At 38.9% G+C, this 22,111-nt stretch overlaps 1 protein-coding gene across 3 annotated transcripts in view; it reads left to right on the top strand.

The window, feature by feature from the left end:
• Positions 1-22,111, top strand: part of LOC140714637 (alpha-1,6-mannosylglycoprotein 6-beta-N-acetylglucosaminyltransferase B) — an 888,843-nt gene that overhangs the window by 547,558 nt on the left and 319,174 nt on the right. For 2 of the 3 annotated variants that reach the window (XM_073026014.1, XM_073026015.1), the window contains exon 7: positions 18,444-18,614. In XM_073026014.1, the coding sequence (XP_072882115.1) occupies positions 18,444-18,614 (171 nt within the window). The remainder of the gene's footprint in view (positions 1-18,443; positions 18,615-22,111) is intronic. The other variant, XM_073026016.1, reaches the window with a different exon arrangement.

The raw sequence follows: 22,111 nt of genomic DNA on the forward strand, positions 1-22,111 counted from the left end.
AATGCTGCAAACTATAACAAAGATGCAATGAGAGTGTACTAAGAAAAGAATAATAAGGTAATTATAATTTTGCAGAGAGTCAGCATGGATTTATGAAATGGAAATAATTTTTTTCCATTATGTTGGAGTCGTAGGAGAGTCCACTGGAACAAATGGGTGTGCTATATTGAGATTTTTTTCACAGGACATTCAGTAAGGTCCCACACAGGTGGTTAGTCAACAAGACAAACTGGCACAGTCTGGGAATTGTTTAACACTCAAAATGCAAAGAGTGGGAGTGAACAGGTGACTGGCAAGTTAATGGGTTGTGAGAAGTTGTTTCTGCAGGAATCAGTGCTTGGATGCCAGCTGTTCTCAATCTGCAAATAAAGTGGCTGAGGGGACCAAATGCTATCTATTGAAGTTGGCTAACAAATAAGTTAACTGGGTTTCTGAGTCGATGAGGGGAGAGGTTAAATGGCAGTTTGACAACAACTCAGAAGGGGTGAAAAATGCAGACTGGTCATCCGAAATTACCACAAGGGATTTGGATAAAAAATGCTGGATACCATGATCAGAAAAGCTGGAAAGGTGACAGTTTGAAATTATTTAACTCAGCATTGAATCTGGAAACTCATAATGTGCCTTGTCAGAAAATGATGTACTTCTTCCTGAACTGTGAACTGCATCAAAATAATGGGTGAGGCCAGAAGCACAGGAATCGAAGTGGGAATGAAGCAGAAAATTGGGAAAGAAATTGAGTCCCTCATTTCATCTGGCTTATGGTGGACTGTACTGAAATTGCTGGGTCAGACATCATAGCAAGCTCATCATTTCTTGTTTTACTGTTCTGCAAGGATCTTTACAGGAACTCCTGCCATATGTGATGTATATAAATGATCTGGATGAAAATGTGCGTGGGTGAGTTGATACATTTGCAGTTGATACCAAGACTGATGGTGTTGTGAATAGTGTAGAAGACTGACAAAGAATCCAGCTAGATAGAGATCAATTGCAAGCATGAGTGGAGAAATGGCAGATGGAGTTTAACCCGGACGAATGTGAAGTGTTGCACCTTGGCAGGTCAAATGTAAAGAGAGAACACATTGTTAAGGGCAAGACCCTTAACAGTGTTGATGAGCAGAGGGATCTTGGGGGTCCAAGTTCATAGCTCTCTGGAAGGTTGATAGGGTGGTTAAGAACGCATGTGGTATTCTTACCTTTATTAGTCAAAGCAATGAGTTCACATGTCATTAAGTTATGCTGCAAATTTATTAAATTCTAGTTAGGCCACATCTGGAGTACTGCATACAGTTCTGGTTGTCCCATTATAGGAAGGATGGCAAGGCTTTGGAGAGGGTGCTGAAGAGGTTTACGAGGATGCCGCCTGGATCACCAGGCACATACTATAGCGAGAAGCTGGACAACCATGGGTTGTTTTCTCTGGAGTGGCGGAGGCGGAGGGAAGATCTGATCGAAGTTTTTAAGTTTATGAGAGGCATAGACAGGGTTGAGAAACAGTGTCCTTTCCCAGAGTTGAAATGTCTAATACCAGTGAGCGTGCATTTAAGACAAGAGGTGGTGAATTCAAAGGAGATGTGAGGGGCAAATTTTTTATACAATGAGTAATGGAGCCTCCGCTACACTGTCCGACGAGGTGGTAGATGCAGATACATTAGGGACTTTAACAAACTTTTAGATAGGCACAAGAACGTGAGGGAAATGGAAGGATATGGACACGGTGTAGGCAGAATAGATTAGTTTAGTTGGTCATTTGACTACTAATTTAATTGGTTCAGTACAGCCTTGTAAATCAAGGGGCCTGTTCCTGTGCTGTACTGTTCTATGTTCTTTGGTATTTGATTGGAGATTGTTAAGAACCATGATACACGAGGGACATTCTAAACCATTCCATTTAATTAAGCTGAATTGATTTCTATTTTCTATTATTAACTGCCCAGTATTAATATGGGTAAGGCCTGTGTCATTAACAAAGGCTTGCGTGGGCCTGCTCATTTCTTTTGTGGTCTATTATGTCATGATGCTTTCTTATCACACAACCATGATCTGTTGTGGCAATAGCAGTATTAAATTATATTACAAGCATTTAACTTACTTGCATAGAGTCCTCTGCTCCAAGTTCATATTCTGTGCACCCAGCCTATGAAGTCGCTGTCTCATTAGTAATTAATTCTGTGTCTCAGTTTATTCATGAAGTGCACAAGAAAGTCTTATTCCACACAGTAAAGTTTCCCAGCTCAAAGGGAAGCTCTAAACAGAACAAAAAATGAAAATAAGCAGCTTGCCTAAACTAGGTCTGCACAAATAGGATTCGGTATTAACTTGTTAATGTACCTGCCTGGCTCAACAAACCAAACAACGCAGACTATGTTCTTCCAGATAAATTCCAGAAGAATATCTGACAGCTTATTAAAATATGTAAAGCCTTTAAATTCCCTAAAATTGCCTTCCAAGAGGAGAACAGAAAACCTTCTTGGCTTTGAAAGGAAGGTCACCAAGGGAAAGCTTTATGGCTTTCCCTATGTATGCTTAGTAACGTGAAAGAAATTTCCAAAAGTTACTCAGTCTAGTTTTGTGGGAATTCATAAAATTGCCTAGGGTTGTGTAGGATATAGAAACTTGCCCTTGAGACTACTCAGCCCATGCTTGCCCTTAACTCTACTCGGGTTTCTTTCTGCCACCTTGTTTACATGTAACATAGAAGAAAATGATTTTTCCCATCAAATCTACGACAGTTCACAAAGCAATCCAATTCACCTGCTAATGTTCCATGCACTGTATTCTCCCAACATTCTCATTACTTCTTCCCTCCACCCCTAAATTTTACTACTAAACCAGGAGCATAGAGTCATTGAAAAATACAGCACAGAAACAGACCCTTTGGCCCATCTAGTCCATGTTGAAGCCATTTAAACTGCCTACTCCCATCTACCTGCACTGGCACCCTAGCCACCTCCCCCCCCCCCCCTTACCCCGACCATCCATGTACCTATCCAAATTTCTCATAAATGTTGAAATCAAGCTTGTATGCTCCACTTGTGCTGGCAGCTCATTCCACACTCTCACAGCCCTCTGAGTGAAGAAGCTTCCCCTTATGTTCACGTTAAACTTTTTACATTTCACCCTTAGACCATGACATTTGGTGTCGTCCCACCCAACCTCAGTGGAAAAAGCCTGCTTGCATTAACCCCTCATAATTTTGTAAACCTCTATCAAATCTCCTCTCAATCTTCTACATTCTAAGGAATACAGTCCTAACCTACAAAATTTTTCCTTATAACTCAGGTCATAAGTCCTGGCAGCATCCTTATAAATTTTCTCAGTACTCTTTCAACCTTGTTTACCTCTTTCCTGTAGGTAGGTAAGCAAAACTGCACACAATACTTCAAATTAGGCCTACAGATGTCTTTTATAACATCAACATAACATCTCATCTTCTATACTCAACACATTGATTTATGAAGGCCAATGTGCCAAAGCTTTCTTTACGATCCAATCTACCTGTGACCTAACTTTCAATGAATTATGGACCTGTATTCCCAGATCCCTTTGTTCTACCACACTCCACAGTACCCTACTGTTCACTGTGTAAGATCCACTCTGATTGGTGCAACTGAAGTGCAACACCTCACACTTGTCTGCAGTAAATTCGATCTGCTATTTTTCAGCCCATTTGTCCCGTTGATGCAGATCCCTCTACAAGCCATGATAGCCTTCCTCTCTGTCCACTACACCCCCAATCTTGGTGTCATCTGCAAATTTGCTGAACTAGTTAACCACATTATCATCCAGATTATTGATATAGATGTCTGACAACAAAGGCCCAGCACTAACTCTGCAGCACACCAATACTTACAGGCTCCAGTCATCTACTACTACTCTTTGGCTTCTCCCACAAAGCCAATGTCCAATCCAGTTTACTATATCATCCTGCATGCTGAGTGACTGAACCTTCTTGACCAGCTTCCCATGTGGGACCTTGTGAAATGCCTTGCTAAAGTCCATGTAGACAACATCCACTACCTTGCCTTCATCCAGTTTCCTGGTAACTTGCTCAAAAAACTCTATTAGAATGGTTAGACATGATCTACCATGTATGTGGCCATGCAGATCACCCTTAACCAGCCCATGTCTATCCAAATACTTATACTCTGTATCCAGACCCTTAGAGTATCTTCCAATAACTTACCCACAACTGATGTCAGACTCACCAACCAATAATTTCATGGTTTATATTTAGAGCCGTTTTTCAAACAGCAGAATAATATTGGCTGTCATCCAATCTTATTGCTAAGGATGATTTAAGTATCTCTGCTACGAGCCTGGTAATTTCTGAAGTTGCCACCCATAGGGTCCGAGGGATCATCTTGTCTGACCCTGGTGATTTATCCACCCTGATTTCCTTCAGGTTAGCAAACACCTCCTCCTCTGTAATCTCTACAGGGTCCCTGAATCTGACACCACTTTGCCTCACTTTATAGACTCTGAGTCCATCTCATGAGTAAATACAGTATGCAAAGAATTTATTTACGATCTCCCCCATCTGCTTTGGCTCCACACATGGGTTACCATTCTGATCATCCAGAGGACCAATTTTTGTCCCTTGCAATACTTTTGCTCTTAACATATCGGTCGAATCCCTTAGGATCTCCTTCATGTTGTCTGCTAGAGCAACTTCATGCTTTCTTTTAGCTCCTGATTTCTTACTTAAGTGTTCACTTTCATTTTTTATACTCCGTAAGCACCTCATTTGTTCCTACCTCCCTATTTTTTTTTTCACTTCACCAGGGCCTCAATATCTCTTGAAGACCATGGTTCCCTAGACTTGATCTTTACCTTTTATTCTGTCAGGCATTTATAAGCTTTGTCCATTCAAAGTTTCACATCTGAAGACCTCCCACTTACCAAGTACACACTTGCCAGGAGACAACCCATCCCAATAAATCCTTGCCAGATCATTTCTGATACCATCAAAATTGGCCTTACTCCAATTTAGAATCTCAACCTGCAGACCAAACCTATCTTTTTGCATATTTACTTTGAAATGAATGGCATTGTCATTAGATCACTAGATGCAAAGCGTTTCCCTACACAAACTTGTCACCTGCCCTGTCTCATTCTCTAATAGCAGATCCAGTGTCACACGCTCTCTTGTAGGGATTTCAATGAGCTGATGAAGGAAACTTTACTGAGCACATTTTACAAACTCTATCCCATCTAGTCCTTTCACAGTATGGGATTCCCAGTCAAAACATTGAAAGTTAATGTAACCAGGTGATTGTTGAATATCATTTTTTTTAATTGTTAACTTACTCTTAAGTATTCACCCTGGTAATGCTAAAATAGCTGCCTGTGCCTTTAAGAGAAAATGGTGACATCATTATGCACATGTGGAACAGAAAGAAGAGTTAAAATGTCTTAGAAGGATGTCAAGTGTTATTCGTAAGATGAGGAAAGATTTTTGCAAGTAAGGTATTGGCGCTGGATAGCGTGATTGTGCAAAGTTCCATATTGGCCTAGTCGTGTGAGCGAGGAGAACTCGTTTCAGGGTCTAGCCTATATGTGTTTGGAAGATAAGCATGTGTATGCCAAAAATTGCCACTACTGTATTGGTTTTGTATATTTTGTTTTATTTATTTTCATGCTGCATACATAACAAGTGTATGGACCAAAATTAAGCTGAGATTGTAACAGCGGGAACTGTGCTTATTTTAAATTCATTTTGTTGTTTTTATTTTGATAACCTCTTTCTTCATTAAAACATCTAAACCAGATAAAGGATTTAAAGACCCAAAAGGGTATTTGTTGTCCTGCATGTATATTTTTCCCTTGGGCTACAAAATTAAAATCATCCACTATTGCAACCTTATGTTTCTTGCAACAGTCTCCAAATCTCTAAGTCTCTTGAATTGTTGGGTAGCCTATAATATAGCCCCATTAATGAGATCATACCTTTCTTATTTCTCAACTTCACCCACTGGAAAAGTTCTCCGGTCTGTCCTGATAGAGCACGCCATGATATTTTCTCTGACCAGTAACACCACCCCTCTTCCTTTAATCCCTCCCACTCTGTCATGTCAAAAACAACGGAATCCCAGAATATTGAGCTACAGCTCCTGCCCGTCGGGCAACCAAGTCTCACTAATGCCTACAATATCATAATTCCAGGTGTTGATCCATGCTCTGAGCTGATCGGCCTTTCCTATGATATACACAGCTCGGGACACTAGTTGCACCACGCTCAACCTTTTGATTCCTGACTTTGTCTGAGGTCTTACCAATATCTCTCTCCACAGACTGTTCTGGCACTCTGGTTCCCATCCCCCTGCAACTCTAGTTTAAACCCCACCGAGCAGCATTAGCAAACCTTCCCCCTACAATATTAGTCCCCTTCCAGTTCGGGTGCAAACCATCCCTTCTGCTCAGGACCCACCTTCCCTGTAAGAGAGCCCAATGATTTAAAGAACTTATACCATTCCTCCTACACCAACTCCTTAACCACATGTTAAACTGTATAATCTTCCTAGTTCTGGCCTCACTAGTACCTGGAATGGGTAACAATCCTGAGATCACAACCCTGGAGGTCCTGCCCTTTAACTTAGCACCTAACTCCCTGAACTCCCTAAGCAGAACCTCGTCACTTGTCCTACCAATATCATTGGTGCCTACATGGACCACAACCTTCTGCTGTCTACCCTCCCACTTGAGAATGTCTAGGACTCGATCTGAGTTATCCTGGACCCTGTCACCCCAAAAATAACATAGCATTTGGGAATTTCATTCTTGCCTGCAAAACCCCCTGTCTGTTCCCCTAAATAACGAATCCCCTATTACCACAGCACACCTCTTCTCCCACTCCCACCCCCTTCCCTCCTGAGTCACAGAGCCAGAGTCAGTGCCAGAGGCCCGACTACTGTGACTTTCCTCTGTTAGGTCATCCCCTTTCACAGTATCCAAAGTGATGTACTTGTTGTTGAGGAGCTGGTCGCAGGGGTACTCAACACTGGCTTCTTAACCCCTTTCCCCTTCCTGACTGCCTCCCAGTTTCCAGGGTTCTGCACCTTGGTCGTAACCACCTCTCCATATCTATCACCCTTTCAGCCTCCTGAATGATCTGGAGTTCATCCAGTTCCAACCCCACCTCCTTAACGTGGATTCTTAGAAGGTGCAGCTGGATGCACTTCTCGCAGTTGTACTTGCCAGGGGCACTGCAGGTCTCCCTGCCTTCCCACATCCCACAAGAGGAGCATTCCACTACCCTGCCAGGCATCTCCACTGTCCTAGCTGTGCAAATGTAAAGAAGGGAGGGGGAAAAAGCCTCTTCCTACAGCTTTTCTTTTTGGCCTTCTGTGACTGAAGCCTTTCCTTGCTGAAGCCTTTGATGCACCATCAATAACTCACGCTGAGACTTAGGAAGTGAGATATCGGCTTTTATTGACTGGAAGAATAAACAGCACTACATCCTGGGGAAAATGAGGGAGAGCAGCAGCCCACAGTCGCCTTTATACAGGGGTCTGTGGGAGGAGCCACAGGAGCAGTCAGACAGGTATATCTAGTTCACCACAGCCTTGAAGAATGAAAGTCTTAAAATCACCACTCTATCCACTCCAACAATGGCCACCGCGCTTGCCCCTGCCTTTCTCTAATTTGTTCCTACTAATCAATCCCAACAACTGACTGGTCATTGGTCAAAATTCCATGAAAATAACTGCCATGAGCTGCTGCCTTTTTCTACTCAGTCAGCTGGCTCGAGTCAAGTTCCCTCCTCTTAAGACTCTGATTCTTCCAGTTGGTCGCTGGTCAGAGCTGTAGAAAAGCTGCTGTGCATTGCTGCCTTTTTCTACTCCATTAGTGAACAGGAGTGAAGTTCCCTCCTCTCAAGCTTCTCATCTCACAAATGGTCACTGGTCAGATCTCCAAGAACACTGCTGTGCATTGCTGCCTTTTTCTACTCCATTAGCAAGCCTGGGTGAAATTGGCTCCTCCCAAACTTCTGATCTCCTGATCAGTCGCTGCTCAGAGCTCCAAGAATCAGGCATCTGTTAGTACCAACCGGCATGCCATGTGATGTGGAAGCAAACTGAAACACATGAGGGAAACACAGTGAGAATTTGCAAACTTCACACAGAAAGAGGTCAGGATTGAACCTAGATCACTGAAGTTGTGATTCAACAACTCTACTTGCTGTGTTACTAAACTTATTGTTGTAATTAATATGCTTGTCAATCTTCCATTCAGTCACAAAGAAAAAAATTGGACTGTAGTTTCCATTTGCACTGTTCATACAATATTTCTAAAATTTTTTTGCTTCACTTCTCAAATAAAAATTGGTCCTTGAGAATAAATTGCAAATTTAAAAATAAATTATAAAATATAATAGAGTATAAATTGGTCAGAACTGATGAAGAGTCTTTGAAATGTTAACTTTATTTCTTCTTCCATATATGCCTCCTGATCTGCTGAGTATTTGCAGCATTTTCTTTTTATTTTAACTTGGTCTTTTTTTTAAAATATATTTTCAGTGGAATATTGGCTGATTTTGGTGCCATCATGCCATAGATAGTTCACCTCAGGTTCAAATATGCCTGTAATGTGAAGAGTGCGTGGTTGGAAGAGATTCTAAAGTGAGTGAGTTGTGAAGGCAAGGAGAACTTTGAGTATGGTTCAGATTTTAAAGAGATGCTCTTGGGGAGTGAAGGCAATGTGAATTTCAAAAGGAGGAAGTGGTGAATTGGAGAGACATTCAGTGAAGAGCTTGTGCTGCAATGTTTCATAAAGATAACCTTCTGTGTAAACTAAAATCAAACCTATTTACTTTTGGATTATCTTAAATATATGTTATTCTATCACTGACTCATCAACAGAGGGAACATTTGGGAAAAAAGAACTCCTTTTCTTTGGGAGAACATTATCAAATTTCCTCTTAACTTTAACATTCTAATGAAAGCTGCTGTGTTTTCTCTAATGGCTCACTGTTATTATCTACATCCCTGCTCAATCCCTGCTATCATTTTTGAGAATCTCTTCTTCACACCCTGCAAAACCTATTTCTTGGAATAAGGTACTTCTAATTATGCATACTGTTTTAAATTCGAGAGCATGCTATGCTGCAATTTTATTTTTCATCATTAATTTCACTCAGTTGAAAGATGTAGTGAGCCTGTAACCAAATAGATGGTAAACATTACTATTGGCTGAAGCTCCAGCTGAGAGAGTGAAATTATTCTTCAACCGTTGTTGAAGAAAATAAACTGGTGTTCATTGATAAATAATATGAACACAAAAATATTCTCCATAATAATGTGTGCTATAAGATAGCAAATTATGCTAAGGCTGAAATACAAAAGGATTCTGCAATGATTGGCAATGTTTTTATCAATTCAGCTGCGTATGTAACTTCATCTAGATTTACTTAGAGTGCTAATAACGATGAATGTATCTCATACTGAGCTTGTTGTCTAGGATTCCTGGCATAATGCACGAAACCACTTTGTTCAATTGGAGCAGACCATCAGCGATGTAAACTCTGTGTTGCAAAAGAAAAAAAAATGATTTATTAATCATTTATTTAGTCGACTGATTTTGACATAAAAGGATTGATTGTATAGGGATCTCTTTGTGACAGAAAGCCTTGAGGGTCACTTTAGCAGTCTATTGTAATTTTACTGACCTAAATAAGATCTTATAAGTCTAATTTTAATCTGAAATTATGACTTAGCTTGGATCCTGAGGTACGTTCTTTTAATATTTTTATTTGTCTATGTTCTACATTCAAATAAAATAAAGACAATTCCAATTGTCTGCTCTGATCCCCTTTGTATATTTTTTTGTGGGGAACCTGTACTGGTATTTTCCTTATGGATTTTGTGGTTTTTGAACTAGCTATTTGCTTTGCAGTGAAAAGTTTTCAATAGCTACAGCACTGCAAGTTACACGTAGGAAAGCTTTGAAGATGGAGGCTTCCATCAGTGGTTTTAACCATCTTGAACTGGATGACAGTCATTTCATGATGTGCGACAGTATCACAACCTAGTCGCTCAGTAGTGAGGATTTTGGTAAATTACCTCTGTATTGATGTACAGTCATAGAAGATGCTAAACTGTCAGATTTGAGAGTGGCAGCATGTGTGCATCGGAGTCAGAAGGCTGAAGGCTCAAACATTGTTTCAAAGCTTCTGCATGTGACCTGAGAACTATTTCAATGCGATTTGAATGTGCGCTGTACTTTGGTGAAATTTTACCTGTATAATTGTGCACAAGAACACAACGCACACATGAACACAAGAAAATAGGAGCAGGAATATACCACCAGGCCCCTCAAACATATCCTCCCCCCTCCCAAAAACAATGTGATCATGGATGATCTACTTCAGCTTCGACTTCAGTGCCAGTTCCACAAAACCCTCAATTCTTTCATCTTTCTAAGAGAAGGCATGTCAATAGCTTACTTTGTTAAGAGTTTGAAGAGGTTTGGTATGTCATCAGTGGTTCTAGCAATTTTCTACAGATGTACAGATGAGTGTGTTCTGACAGGTCGCTTCACGACCTGTATGGAGTCTCCAATGTGAAGGATCAAAAAAGGCTGCAGAGAGTTGTATTTTCAGCTAGCTCTGTCATGGACACAACCCCTCCGCCCCCCCCCCCCCCCAATCGTCAAGGACATTTTCAAGAGGTGGTGCCTCAAGGAGATGTGTTTCTTCCTTTGGAACCCTCACCATTTGGCATCTGCTGTCTTGTCATTAATACCATTGAAGAGGAGGTACAGGTGCCTAAAGCCACATACTTAACATTTTAAGGAACAACTTCTTCTCCACCACCATCAAATTTCTGAACAGACCAGGAACCCATGGTCCTTTCTTGAGCTAATTATTTATGTAACAAATTTTATGACATGTCAGTGATAAAGCTGATTCTGTTTATGAAGTATTTTGATGAGGCCTTTGTCACAGATGTGGTTTACATAGGTTTCAATAAGGCCTTCGACAAATTCCCACACAGGTAAGCAGTTCAAAAGTCTTGGGCCTATGGGATCCAGGGAAAATTGGCAAATAGCAACCAAAACTGGCCTAGCAACAGGAAACCGAGGTTAATGATAGAGGGTTATTTTTGCAATTGGATGTCTGTGACAAATGCTGTTTCACACAAGTCTGTACTGGAACCTTATAATTTGAATGTTGTTGTAGGAGGTATGATAAGTAATTTTTCAGATGATATGAAGATTTGTGGTGTTGCCGATGGTGTGCTGTATAGTCTTAAGCTACAGAATGATATCATTGTGATGGTGAAATTATCCTGATGCATGTGAGAAGATGCACTTTTGGAGAACCAGTGAGACTAGGGCTTAACCATGAAGGATAATGATCCTAGGGAGTACTGAGGAACAGAGTATGGAAATCCAAAGGTCCTTGAAGGTGGCAGTGCAGGCTGATAAAGTGGTTAAGAAAACATATGGAATTCCTGCCTTCATTAGTTGTTGCAATAAATACATGGTGGGTGTTGATGGTGGTGGGATGGTTTTTGCTTCAACTTTATAAAATATTGATCAGACCTCAAATGATTCAGCACTGGTCACAATGTAGGAAGGATGTAATAACACTGGAGAAGGGTGCAGAGAAGATTCACCAGGATATTGCTTGGAATGGAGGGTTTCTATAAAACCATAAGATATAGGAACAGAATTTGGCCATTTGGCCCTTCGAGTCTGCTCCATCTTTTCATCATGGCTAATCCAATTTTCCTCTCAGCCCCAGTCTCCTGCCTTCTCCCCAAATCCCTTCACATCCTGACCAGTCAAGGATCTATCGACCTCTGCCTAAATATACATAAAGACTTGTCCTCCACAGCTGCCTGTGGCAAAGAATTCCACAAATTCACCACATTGTGGCTAAAGAAATTCCTCCTCATCTCCATTCTAAAAGGACACCCCTCTATTCTGAAGTTGTGTCCTCTGGTCATCCACTCTATCAAGGCCTTTCATCATTCGATAGGTTTCAATGTGGTCACCCTTCATTCTTCTGAATTCTAGTGAATACAGGCCCAGAGCCATCAAATGCTCTTCACATGACAAGCCATTCAATCCTGGAATCACTTTCATGAACCTCTTTTGAACCCTCTCCAGTTTCAACACATCCTTTCTAAGGGACGCAAAACTGTTTCAATTATAAGGACAATCTGGAAAGGTTTAATCTGTTTTCCTTGGAACAGAGGAGTTAGTGAGATTACATAATGGAGGAAAATAAAATAATTAAGGTAATACTGCAGGAAATTTTCCCCCTTATTAGAGGTGAATGAACATAAAGAACAGAATTTTAGGTAAGATATTTAATGCACAAACAATACAGACATAGTACAGGCCCTTTGATACAGAATCCACTCTACTACCATCCTTTGCTTTTTGTGGGAAAGCCAAGTTTGTCTGGATCCCATGCCTCCTGGCTTTTAGAATGAAGACAGAGTAGACAGTGGGCGAAGCACACATCCTTGAGGTGCTCCTGTGTTGATTGTCAGCAAGGAGGAGAAGTTATTACTAATCTGCATTGACTGTCAACTCTTTAAAGATATTCAATCACTTGAAACAGTATTTGTTCATTCACAGAGTTGGCGTTCACTAGCATGCCATCAGAAAACAGTACCATGAAACTGGGTGAATAGCAGCCCCTTGAAAGCTTAGACCAGCTTTTAACAAAAGTAAAACAGAACATAGCATGACTAATTCAGGCAAGCGCTATTTTGAGACCTGTCATCTGACTTTTCAAAACACAATTTTGCAAAACAAAAAGTTCCACCTTGTTTTCTTAAAAAGAATGAAGTACGTTAGCTATTTTCTTCTAAAACTGTGGACCTTTTCAATCCTGGACGGGACCACAGTTAATGACTTGTCTGCTGCCAATGTTGTTCAAGAATCTTTTCATCTCAGTTCATTTTGCTGTTCTGAGTGGCAAGAAATAGGGCATTCATCCTTCATTAAGTAAACAAATTGGTTTCCAATGATATTCTCAGGCCCCACTGCATTTTAGCTGTGATGTCAGGAGGGAAGACACTGAGGCTTTTCCAGAGATAAAGATGACAGTGAAGAGTCATTTATTGATTGTCCTTCCTTTCCTGGGCTTTCTCCTTCATTACATTTTTCTCTTTTATTATGCTTTCATCAGTGAACCTTTCTTTGGTTCAGCAGCAATGAAAACATTCTTGCGGCAGTATTATACACACATAGCATCATATACGCAATATTCACAAGAAAAGCATGCATTAATAACATAAACTATGTACATAAACTCTACAAAATTATACACAAAACAACTCTATTAGAACCATAAAAAATGGTCATAGTGCTAATATAGAGATGGTAATTAAAGTTGTGCAGTTTGGTTGAAGAAATGAATGATTGAAGGGAAGTTGCTATTCTTGAACCTGGTGGCTATGGGACTTCAGACTTCTGTACCTCCTCTAGCTATGAGAAGGTGGCATGGTCTTGAGGATAGGGATATTCAATAATAGATGTTGCCTTCTTGAACCTATTGATGCTGTGTCCAGTGGCAGAAGCTGGATCAGATGGGTTGGTGCCTGACCTCCACAGCTCTCTGACTTCTCTTTGACAGTACAAGGATATTGAAGTGGATGTCAGCACTAACATTGGAAAGGCAGTGGTCTCCTATGGAGCTGCTGTTCATATTTTAATAATAACTCAAAAATTATTCATGCAGTTTTAAGAATATAAATTATGTGCAGATTCTGGATTACTTGGAAATGGGGCATAAAAATGATGAATTTGAGTAAATACATGTCAAAGAAAAATGAGTAACAAAATTGAAGACTGTTCTAAAATTTAAATGTAATAGATTGCTCATTGTTGTACTTAATATTGATTTATAGATTGTTGGCCTTTCTCTCGAACCTTTGTATTCTGGGTATACATTTTCATTATTTGTAGCACTTGAATTGAATTCTTTTTGCCTAAAATCTATTTACATTTATTCTGTAGCCTCAAGGGTTATTTTAATAATCCAGTCAACTTCTCGATATGAGTGTGGAAGGATGTAGTATGACTTTCCCTGCAAAGAAAAATATTTCATAATTCCTTCCAAATAAATTATTCAACAGTCTTAGTGAACCAAAACAGCTAAACTTGACTTGTCTGAGTATCACAAATAATGATGAGTGCATTCTTTTTGAAATTGCTGGAAGATTTGCTTTTAAATTTTAATGCATACTGTCTTACAGAAAAATAATAATTAAATGTAAATATCTCTACAAAATAGGTCACACAATCATTGGAGATATTTTTCACTCACTCTTGAATCTTAGCTTAAAATGTATCTGAATTGATAAAATTCAATTATTTCTCTTATAATCTAATATCACTGTCATTTATGAATCCTCTGATAAGTACTGATGTTAGATTTCTGCATTGCGACAATAAATGATGGGTTTGTTTTTGATGTTTTTGTGCAGTGTAGCAATATTTTAACATACGAGTGACAAGCATGAAGTATTATTTCAATACAATAAATATGCTGTGTTAGCAATTCATATTGTTACCTTGCAAACCTTTTTTTTATTCTCAAATGAAAGATGCTGAAAATTGAATTCATCAGTTTGAAGTATAGGGATACATGAAATATCACAGTAGTTTTTTGAAGGACTGGACCAGAAATCGTAACACAATCTAGAAACTGTGACAAGTAACAATTGTAAAAATAAAATGCCCATTTCTTTGCTGTGCTTCAAATATTATTCATCAGTTTCAATATTGCGTCAATCCTATATGGAGCTGCAGTATTGGGATTGAATTCATAATGGATTCATCTCACATTTCTAAAATCCTGCATTAAACTAAAGATAAGTGAAACACACATGAGCAGTTGTTCAGATTGGTTTGATCCACTCAAGCAAGCCCATCAAGCTTGAACCTGGTAGCACATGAGGAAACCACTTTTCCCTCTTTAATTCATGCCAATTTAAATGTTTCATTATCATCACAAAGAGAATTAACTGAAGAAAAAAAATAGCTTGTGTATGTGGCGGACTTTGTACTGTTTATATGAGCACAATATTGTGCATCATTGGTACTGGATAGATTCAGTTTACTTTCTGAATATTTTATAGGTATTCATAAACTTGCAAGTTCTTGTTCTAATATAGGAGGAACGGTAATCAAGCATTGCTCAATGTTGATAAAGATTTGTGGCGCTTGTGCTGAGGTATCTGTGAAGGTTTTGGTACTGTAGCTCACATGGGAGCTAGTTTTCATGCAGAAGCAAGAACATCAAACCCTGCTATACAGTCGCAAGAGCGTTTGTTCTGTCTTATACACGTTTATAATCAGAGCAATGAAAGGGTCTTCATGACACAATAATACAAAAGTGTAATTCTAGACTTGTTGTAAATCTGAAATAAAGAGAGGAAAAGTTATAAATGTTCTACACATCAGGAAGCATTGGTGGAGAATGAATCTGACGATGAGTGAAATATTATCTCTGTGTTTCTCTCTATAGATGCTGCACTTCATGCTGAGTGCTACCATTTTCTGGCTTTATCCTTGCATTTTTATCATATTTAGGGCAATACTTCTATCACTTTTTATTATCTTTTACTGTATCTTAATGTTTATTGTTTCAATAAAAGGTGTAACTTTTAGAACATAGAATAGTACAGCACAGTACAGGCTCTTCGGCCCACATTGTTGTGCCGACCCTTAAACCCTGCCTCCCATATAACACCCCCCCACCTTAAATTCCTCCATATACCTGTCTAGTAGTCTCTTAAATTTCACTAGTGTATCTGCCTCCACCACTGACTCAGGCAGTGCATTCCACGCACTAACCACTCTCTGAGTAAAAAACCTCTTAGTTAGAATGAGTATATTATTGAAATGCATAATGCTGTTGCCTTCGATTTGTGGGTAGTATGATGGTACAGCTATTAATTCTGCTCCACAGCTCCAGTAACCCAGGCAGAATGTGCTGATAGGCAACTGTGGGAGATAATATTTTTCAGAACTATGGGGAGGGGGAATGGGACTAACTGGTTTGCTCCACTGGGTGAAGGTATGAAACCAAACAGTAAAACATCTTCCTTTACTGATGAAGTGAGAACACACTGGCACAATGGAAAGGAGGCATACAAGGGGAAATAAAATGCAGATCTATAATTCCAGGTCACAATATCTATTCACCATGAATGAATAATTTCCCTTGAATTGAGAGCGATAAAACCATGGCTTTATAACTGACACCAAGAATGTGTACTTATAATATTAGGACTGACACAGGAGTTATGTAAATGTGTTCCATTACCTTTTTATTAAAGTGTTTATCGCCAGTAAAAGTTTCAACTTTTTACTGTGTTTTATTTCACAGAAAGGGTGAATTGTTAGGATGTCCATGCCTGAAGGCATAGATGCTCAAGAGACTATTTTATACAGAGATCATTAGTATCTTGAATGCTGATGGGATTAAGGAATAATGCGGAAGGTGTACTTGATGAAGAAAATCAGTCTAGAAGGCTGAGCCAGCCAAACAAATCTCTTCTCTGATATCTTCTGCAATATTACCTTTGCTTGAATTTTTTTGCTTATGGTCTGAGTAATTCAAACTACCATACTACCCTTGAAGTTGGCTGATGTGCTCAAAATTTAAATCTCTTTACTGTTAAGTGTCTGTGTCATTTAATTTTCCAAGCAACATTCAAGAGGATGCCGTCACAGTTCCCCAAGGGGTGCACCTAGACAATGCAGACAGAGTTCAAAGCATTTATATAAGTAGGCCTTATGAACTTTAAGATGCAAACTTTGGAGCTAATTTGCTGTCCAATTATCATGATTAAAAGGACACAAAATTAATGCCTGTGTCACTTATGGATAAAGATCCTCTGAATAATGTATCCCGTGATTCGGTCTCTTTACAGAATTATAACCAGTAAATGAGCAAAGATGTTGGCTTAACCAAAATGATAATCATTAGCTTTATCAGAATCAGATGGTTTCATCTCGTGAGAGCAATTTATAGTATAATGTCCACCATTTCTCATTAACAGCAGACTGAATTTTCACAACATCGCTACCATTCCTTCTTTAAATAAGAATGGTCTTTGACTAAGTTGATAAAGCAAGCAATATGCCTGGGAATAATCTTAGGAAAGATATAAATGAAATATAGTTGCTAATTTGATTTGCGCTAACTCTGAGCTCTAACTTGTTTACTCTGTTGAAAGGAAATTGACAGGAATATAGCATCCCTTTATTTGTAGGTTTAAATTTAACTTACTAAGTCAAATATACTGAGAGAAAGGATATATGATATAATTTTTAAGTGGATAGGGTCAGGAAGTACATTTTTGGCAGTAAAAACATGAAAGTTCATCAATTTTTGTGTTCTATAGTGTTCTGCAAATTAACACTGTTCATTGTACCCATCATTCATAATGTTCATGATTCATGTGCCAAGGTGCATTTGGAAAGAACCTTGCCATAAAAATTGGATCCAGAGTTGTAGATAACATTAAAAATCACTTTAAATGTCACTCACTCATGCCCCCAACACATGCATCACTATTCACTAATCCAATGCCAGTTTACCTCACATCTCAAAGTGTTGCAAGATTGCTTTTGTCTTGTACACACCTGCTTTCAACTGGAGTCAATTGATCTACCAAGTTACATATCTGGATTTATATGGAAGAAATGAGTGTTGCCCCATATATTGTGCATATTAAAATAATTCTAACATAACATTTGATTGCAAGAAAGTAACTTCAAGAACTGAAAAAGTCATATTGTAATTTAGGGAATTTTTCTGAAATGCTTTATACCTAATTACCTTGCAAGAGACAGTGTTTTTTAAATTCAAATATTTAATAAATTTATCAATAACATCTAGTTTTTTAGTAATTTTAAAGGTGTATTTATGCAAGCATTTCAGAATCATGTAGAAAACTATCTCAACAAATGTTTTATTTATTTATTTCCCTTTATTATTTTGCTTTGTTAACTGTCAGAATGAACAGTTTTTCCTAAACTCTCCTGATCCAGTAAAAGCATTACTTTCAAGCCACTTTCATTGCTGTAACACCTTATTCTTTGTATCATTCTACAGAGATTTGACAGCATTATTTTCTTTCTTTGGTGTACTTCACCTGTGATTGGACTAATATCTTAATCCTCTTAAGAGCTGCCGTCTTAAATATGTTTTTGGAAATAATAACAATTCCTGTCACAACTTGTTGGGTGAAGGTGAAAAAAGTACAAAGAAATGGCAAAATCCTGTTATGTGTCATAACATCATATCTTCTTCCAGCATATTCTGTCAAACAGATTGGTTTGCTACCTGAATGAACAGGTTTATATTTGTGAAAGGCTTTCTTCAGCAAATCCTAATTGGAATTATAGGAAAGCTGTTTTGTACTATTTTTTAGTGATTTCACATTGATCATATGTTTCTTTTTTAGCAGCAGGCATTTCATCGGAAGGACTTTACACAACTTCTCGAACTCATGGGTAGTGGAAAGGAGTCTCTAATATTTATGAAAAAGCGCATCAGGAGGTTGTCAACACAATGGATTTTGGCTGCTCAGAACCTCAATCAGAAACTTGAGATGAGAAAGAGGCAACGGAAAAAGGTGACTGGATAATAAAATCAAAGTATGATGGGCAATGATTTGGGCATAACCTGATCAAGTGCACCATTCCTCTTTAGCCAAAAAATTTAGTAATGTTTCTGGTAGGCTTATTCTTCTTTCACTGAAGTTTTTAATTATGTTGTCAGTGGAGAGATTAGAGATGTAAAAAAAATTCCATTGAGAAGATTGCATCAAAATTGCTGCATCTTAAGTAAGTTTCCCCTTTGTCCTTGTTTTTATAAGCTTCCTTCTCCTAATAAATTAAGTTTATCAATATTGTTGAACACTTCTGTAATTCTCAATCCTACCTACCATCAGTCAGATAATGATCAAGTGCCATCTTAAAAATGCTAATGGATTCCAAGCATATTCCCCCCATCTTGTGAAGGAGGAAAGTATATATTCCTAGTATTTCTCAAGCTCAAAAACAATTTGCATTGCTCCCTATGACAAGCTATTAGAATAGAACTTTGACAGCTAGTTGAAAAGTAAAGGCAAAATTAAGTGAGAATTGAAAGGCTATTTGAAATAAACTGCTTATGAAGTGGCTTGTGGAACTCAAATAGTTCTTTTTCTCTGGACACATCTGTTTCCCTAATACTTTTGAGTTTTCATCACATTTACTGATTTACTGTCCCAATTCCTACTTCCTTTTCAAAGACATTGTGTTCTACTTGCTCCTTTTTACTTTTTTTGTTAATTTTTTGATTGCTGCAACTTGGCTAACCCCACAGCCTTTAACAGCAGTCACCCCTATTTACAAAAAATAGATCACAAAACGAGAATTCTCATGGATGATTTAGAATAGTCATATTTAGTAGATGCAAATGAGGTTTGTGAATTGCAGTTGATTTGTAATTATCTGAATGATATCCACCAGATACTCACTTGTCTTGGATTCCCAGTACTGCCCTGAGCACTAGTCTTGGATCACCTAGTACTATCCTAAGTTCACCGTTTTTAATTTTTGGTCTGTTGAGTAAACTGTCTTCAGGTGTTAAGACAATCAAAGTAATTTGTTAAAGTTGCTATTCCTCAAAGTGAACAAAGGGCAATAGAAAACATCTGTTGGAAATTACTGCCTAGACGTTCATCCCTGCTTGATAGAACTTGATGAGAATTGGATCTGTACTGCAACATCATACTCTTGTTTCATATAATTGCCTTACTTTGGAATGAAGCACATCAATGGCATTTCCAAGTCAGTTCACTTCAGATCTTTGAGTGCACACCAGGATCTGCCAGTTTGTACATCTGACATGATCAACTGTGTCAGTTGCACATCAAATTACAAAACCTCCTTGCCATGATTCTCTTGGAGTCATGCAGGAGAAATTAGACCAAGTTGTTATGAATTCCATCCTGGACATGAGATTGCCACAACACAGAAACAGACCAAGTCCTACTCCTGAAAGTCCCATACATACCTGTAATCCTATGGTGCTCCATCCATCTATTAATCTCAACCCTAATTATTTGCCACTCACTCCCTCCAATCCCATTCAGTCCTGTAATCAGCCTTATAGTGTACAGGCCCCAATTCTCCTTGTAGTTGTGACTGCACAATTCTCTTGGCGTGGAGCAGGTGTTCCCATCCTGGGCTCCATGGACCCCTTGCTTAATAGTATTGGTCAATGGCATAAAAAAGGTTGGGAACCCTTGGCCTAGAGTCTACACCCACATAGGCCATGGCATGACATCCCTCTACTGCCCCACCAAATCTATAAATCAATCTCTTCAGCCCTCTGATTGGATGAGTGTCAATGATCCTGCAAGGTCACAGGTGAAAACTCTGAACTCAACTGACTGCAAATTCCAATTCCTCTGATTGCAAGCTCAGATAGAATTGATGGTTTTGTAGCCAAGTTTACAGATAATACAAAGATAGGTGGAGTGTTGAAGAGGAAGGGAGTTTGCAAATTAGGAGAATGGCAAAGTGGATGATAGAATACCGCATAGAAAAATAGATGGGCATGAACTTCGGTAAAAAGAATAAAACCATTGACCATTTTCTAAACAGGGAATGAATTGCAAAAATGCAAAGGACTAGGGGGTCTCGGTGCAGGATTTCTGAAAGGTTAACTTTAGGTTGAGTCAGCAGTAAGGAAGGTGACTGCAATATTAGCATTAATTTCAAGAAAACTAGAATATAAAAGTAAGGATGTAATGCTGAGGTTTTATAAGGCATAGTCAGATAACATTTGAAGTACTGTAAGCAGTTTTGGGCCCCATATCTAAGAAAGGATGTGCTGGCATTGAAGAGGGTCCAGAGGAGGGTTACAAGAATGATCCTGGAAATGTAATGGTTAATATATGAGGAGTGTTTGATGATGCTGGACTTGTACTTGCTGGTGTTTAGAAGAATGAGGGGAGGATATCATTATAACTACTGAAAATTGAAAGGCCTAGATAGAGTAGATGTAGAGTAGATGTTTCCAATTGCGGCTCAAGCTAAGACCAGAGGGCATAACCTCAGAATAGAAGAACATCCCTTAAGAACAGAGATAAGGAGGAATTTCGTTAGCCAGAGGATGGTGAATCTGTGAAATTTATTGCCACAGACAGCTGTGGAGCCCAAGTCATTGGGTATATTTGAAGCGGACATTGATAGGTACTTGATTAATAAGGGAATCAAAGTTTAAGAGGAGAAGGCTGAGAATGGGGTTCAGACGGTAAAGAAATCAGTCATGATCGAATGGTGGAGCAGACTCCATGGGCTGAATGGCTTAATTCTGGTCCTGTGTCTTATGGTCCACAACTTATTTAATTTAACTATATGTGTATACTTACTGTAATTAACATATTTTTCTCTCTATTATCATATATTGCATTGTAATGCTGCCGAAATGTTAACAAATTTCACCACATATGCCATTGATTTAAATCTGATTCTGACTCTGGTTTTATGGTTCTCCTGCTGCTCACACACCTCAGCCAGTTATAGAGTCAAACAGGACAGAAGGCGCCCTTTGGCCCAACTGATCAATACCAACCTTTTCTCTCATGCTCTGGCCATTTTCTTGACTGTCATCCATGGCTACAAATGGTAATGTGACCATTGCTCCACTCTCTCTCAGCCTTAGGAGACTCATTTTTGTGGCTGAGAAGTTATATTATGCAAGGAGGGTTTACAATGATGGACCTCCAACACAATCTGTCATTGAAACATTGTTGCTTTGCCTACTAGACATGCCCCTGTGAGGGCACTGAAGTTACTAGACCTGTATATTTGAGCTGCAGCGTGATGCACTCCGTCTTGTCAACTTGGTTTCACTGAAATCAATGTGCTGTTATGACTGCTTGTGTATCGAACAGTACAGAGAAAAAATGAATTTACTGGTGATAGAATCATTTTGTACTGGGCCTGTACTATCCGATAGAATGCTAGCTCGCTCTTATTCAGTGGACTCAAAGATGAAAACCAAATACTTTTGGAGGTGTCAAATGTCAGTGCTCAAAACTGAGGCAAAAAAAAGTGAAGTGTTTTGAAAAAGGAA

Source organism: Hemitrygon akajei, chromosome 22 (genome assembly GCF_048418815.1).
Source record: "Hemitrygon akajei chromosome 22, sHemAka1.3, whole genome shotgun sequence".
Classification (NCBI taxonomy): Eukaryota; Metazoa; Chordata; class Chondrichthyes; order Myliobatiformes; family Dasyatidae; genus Hemitrygon; species Hemitrygon akajei.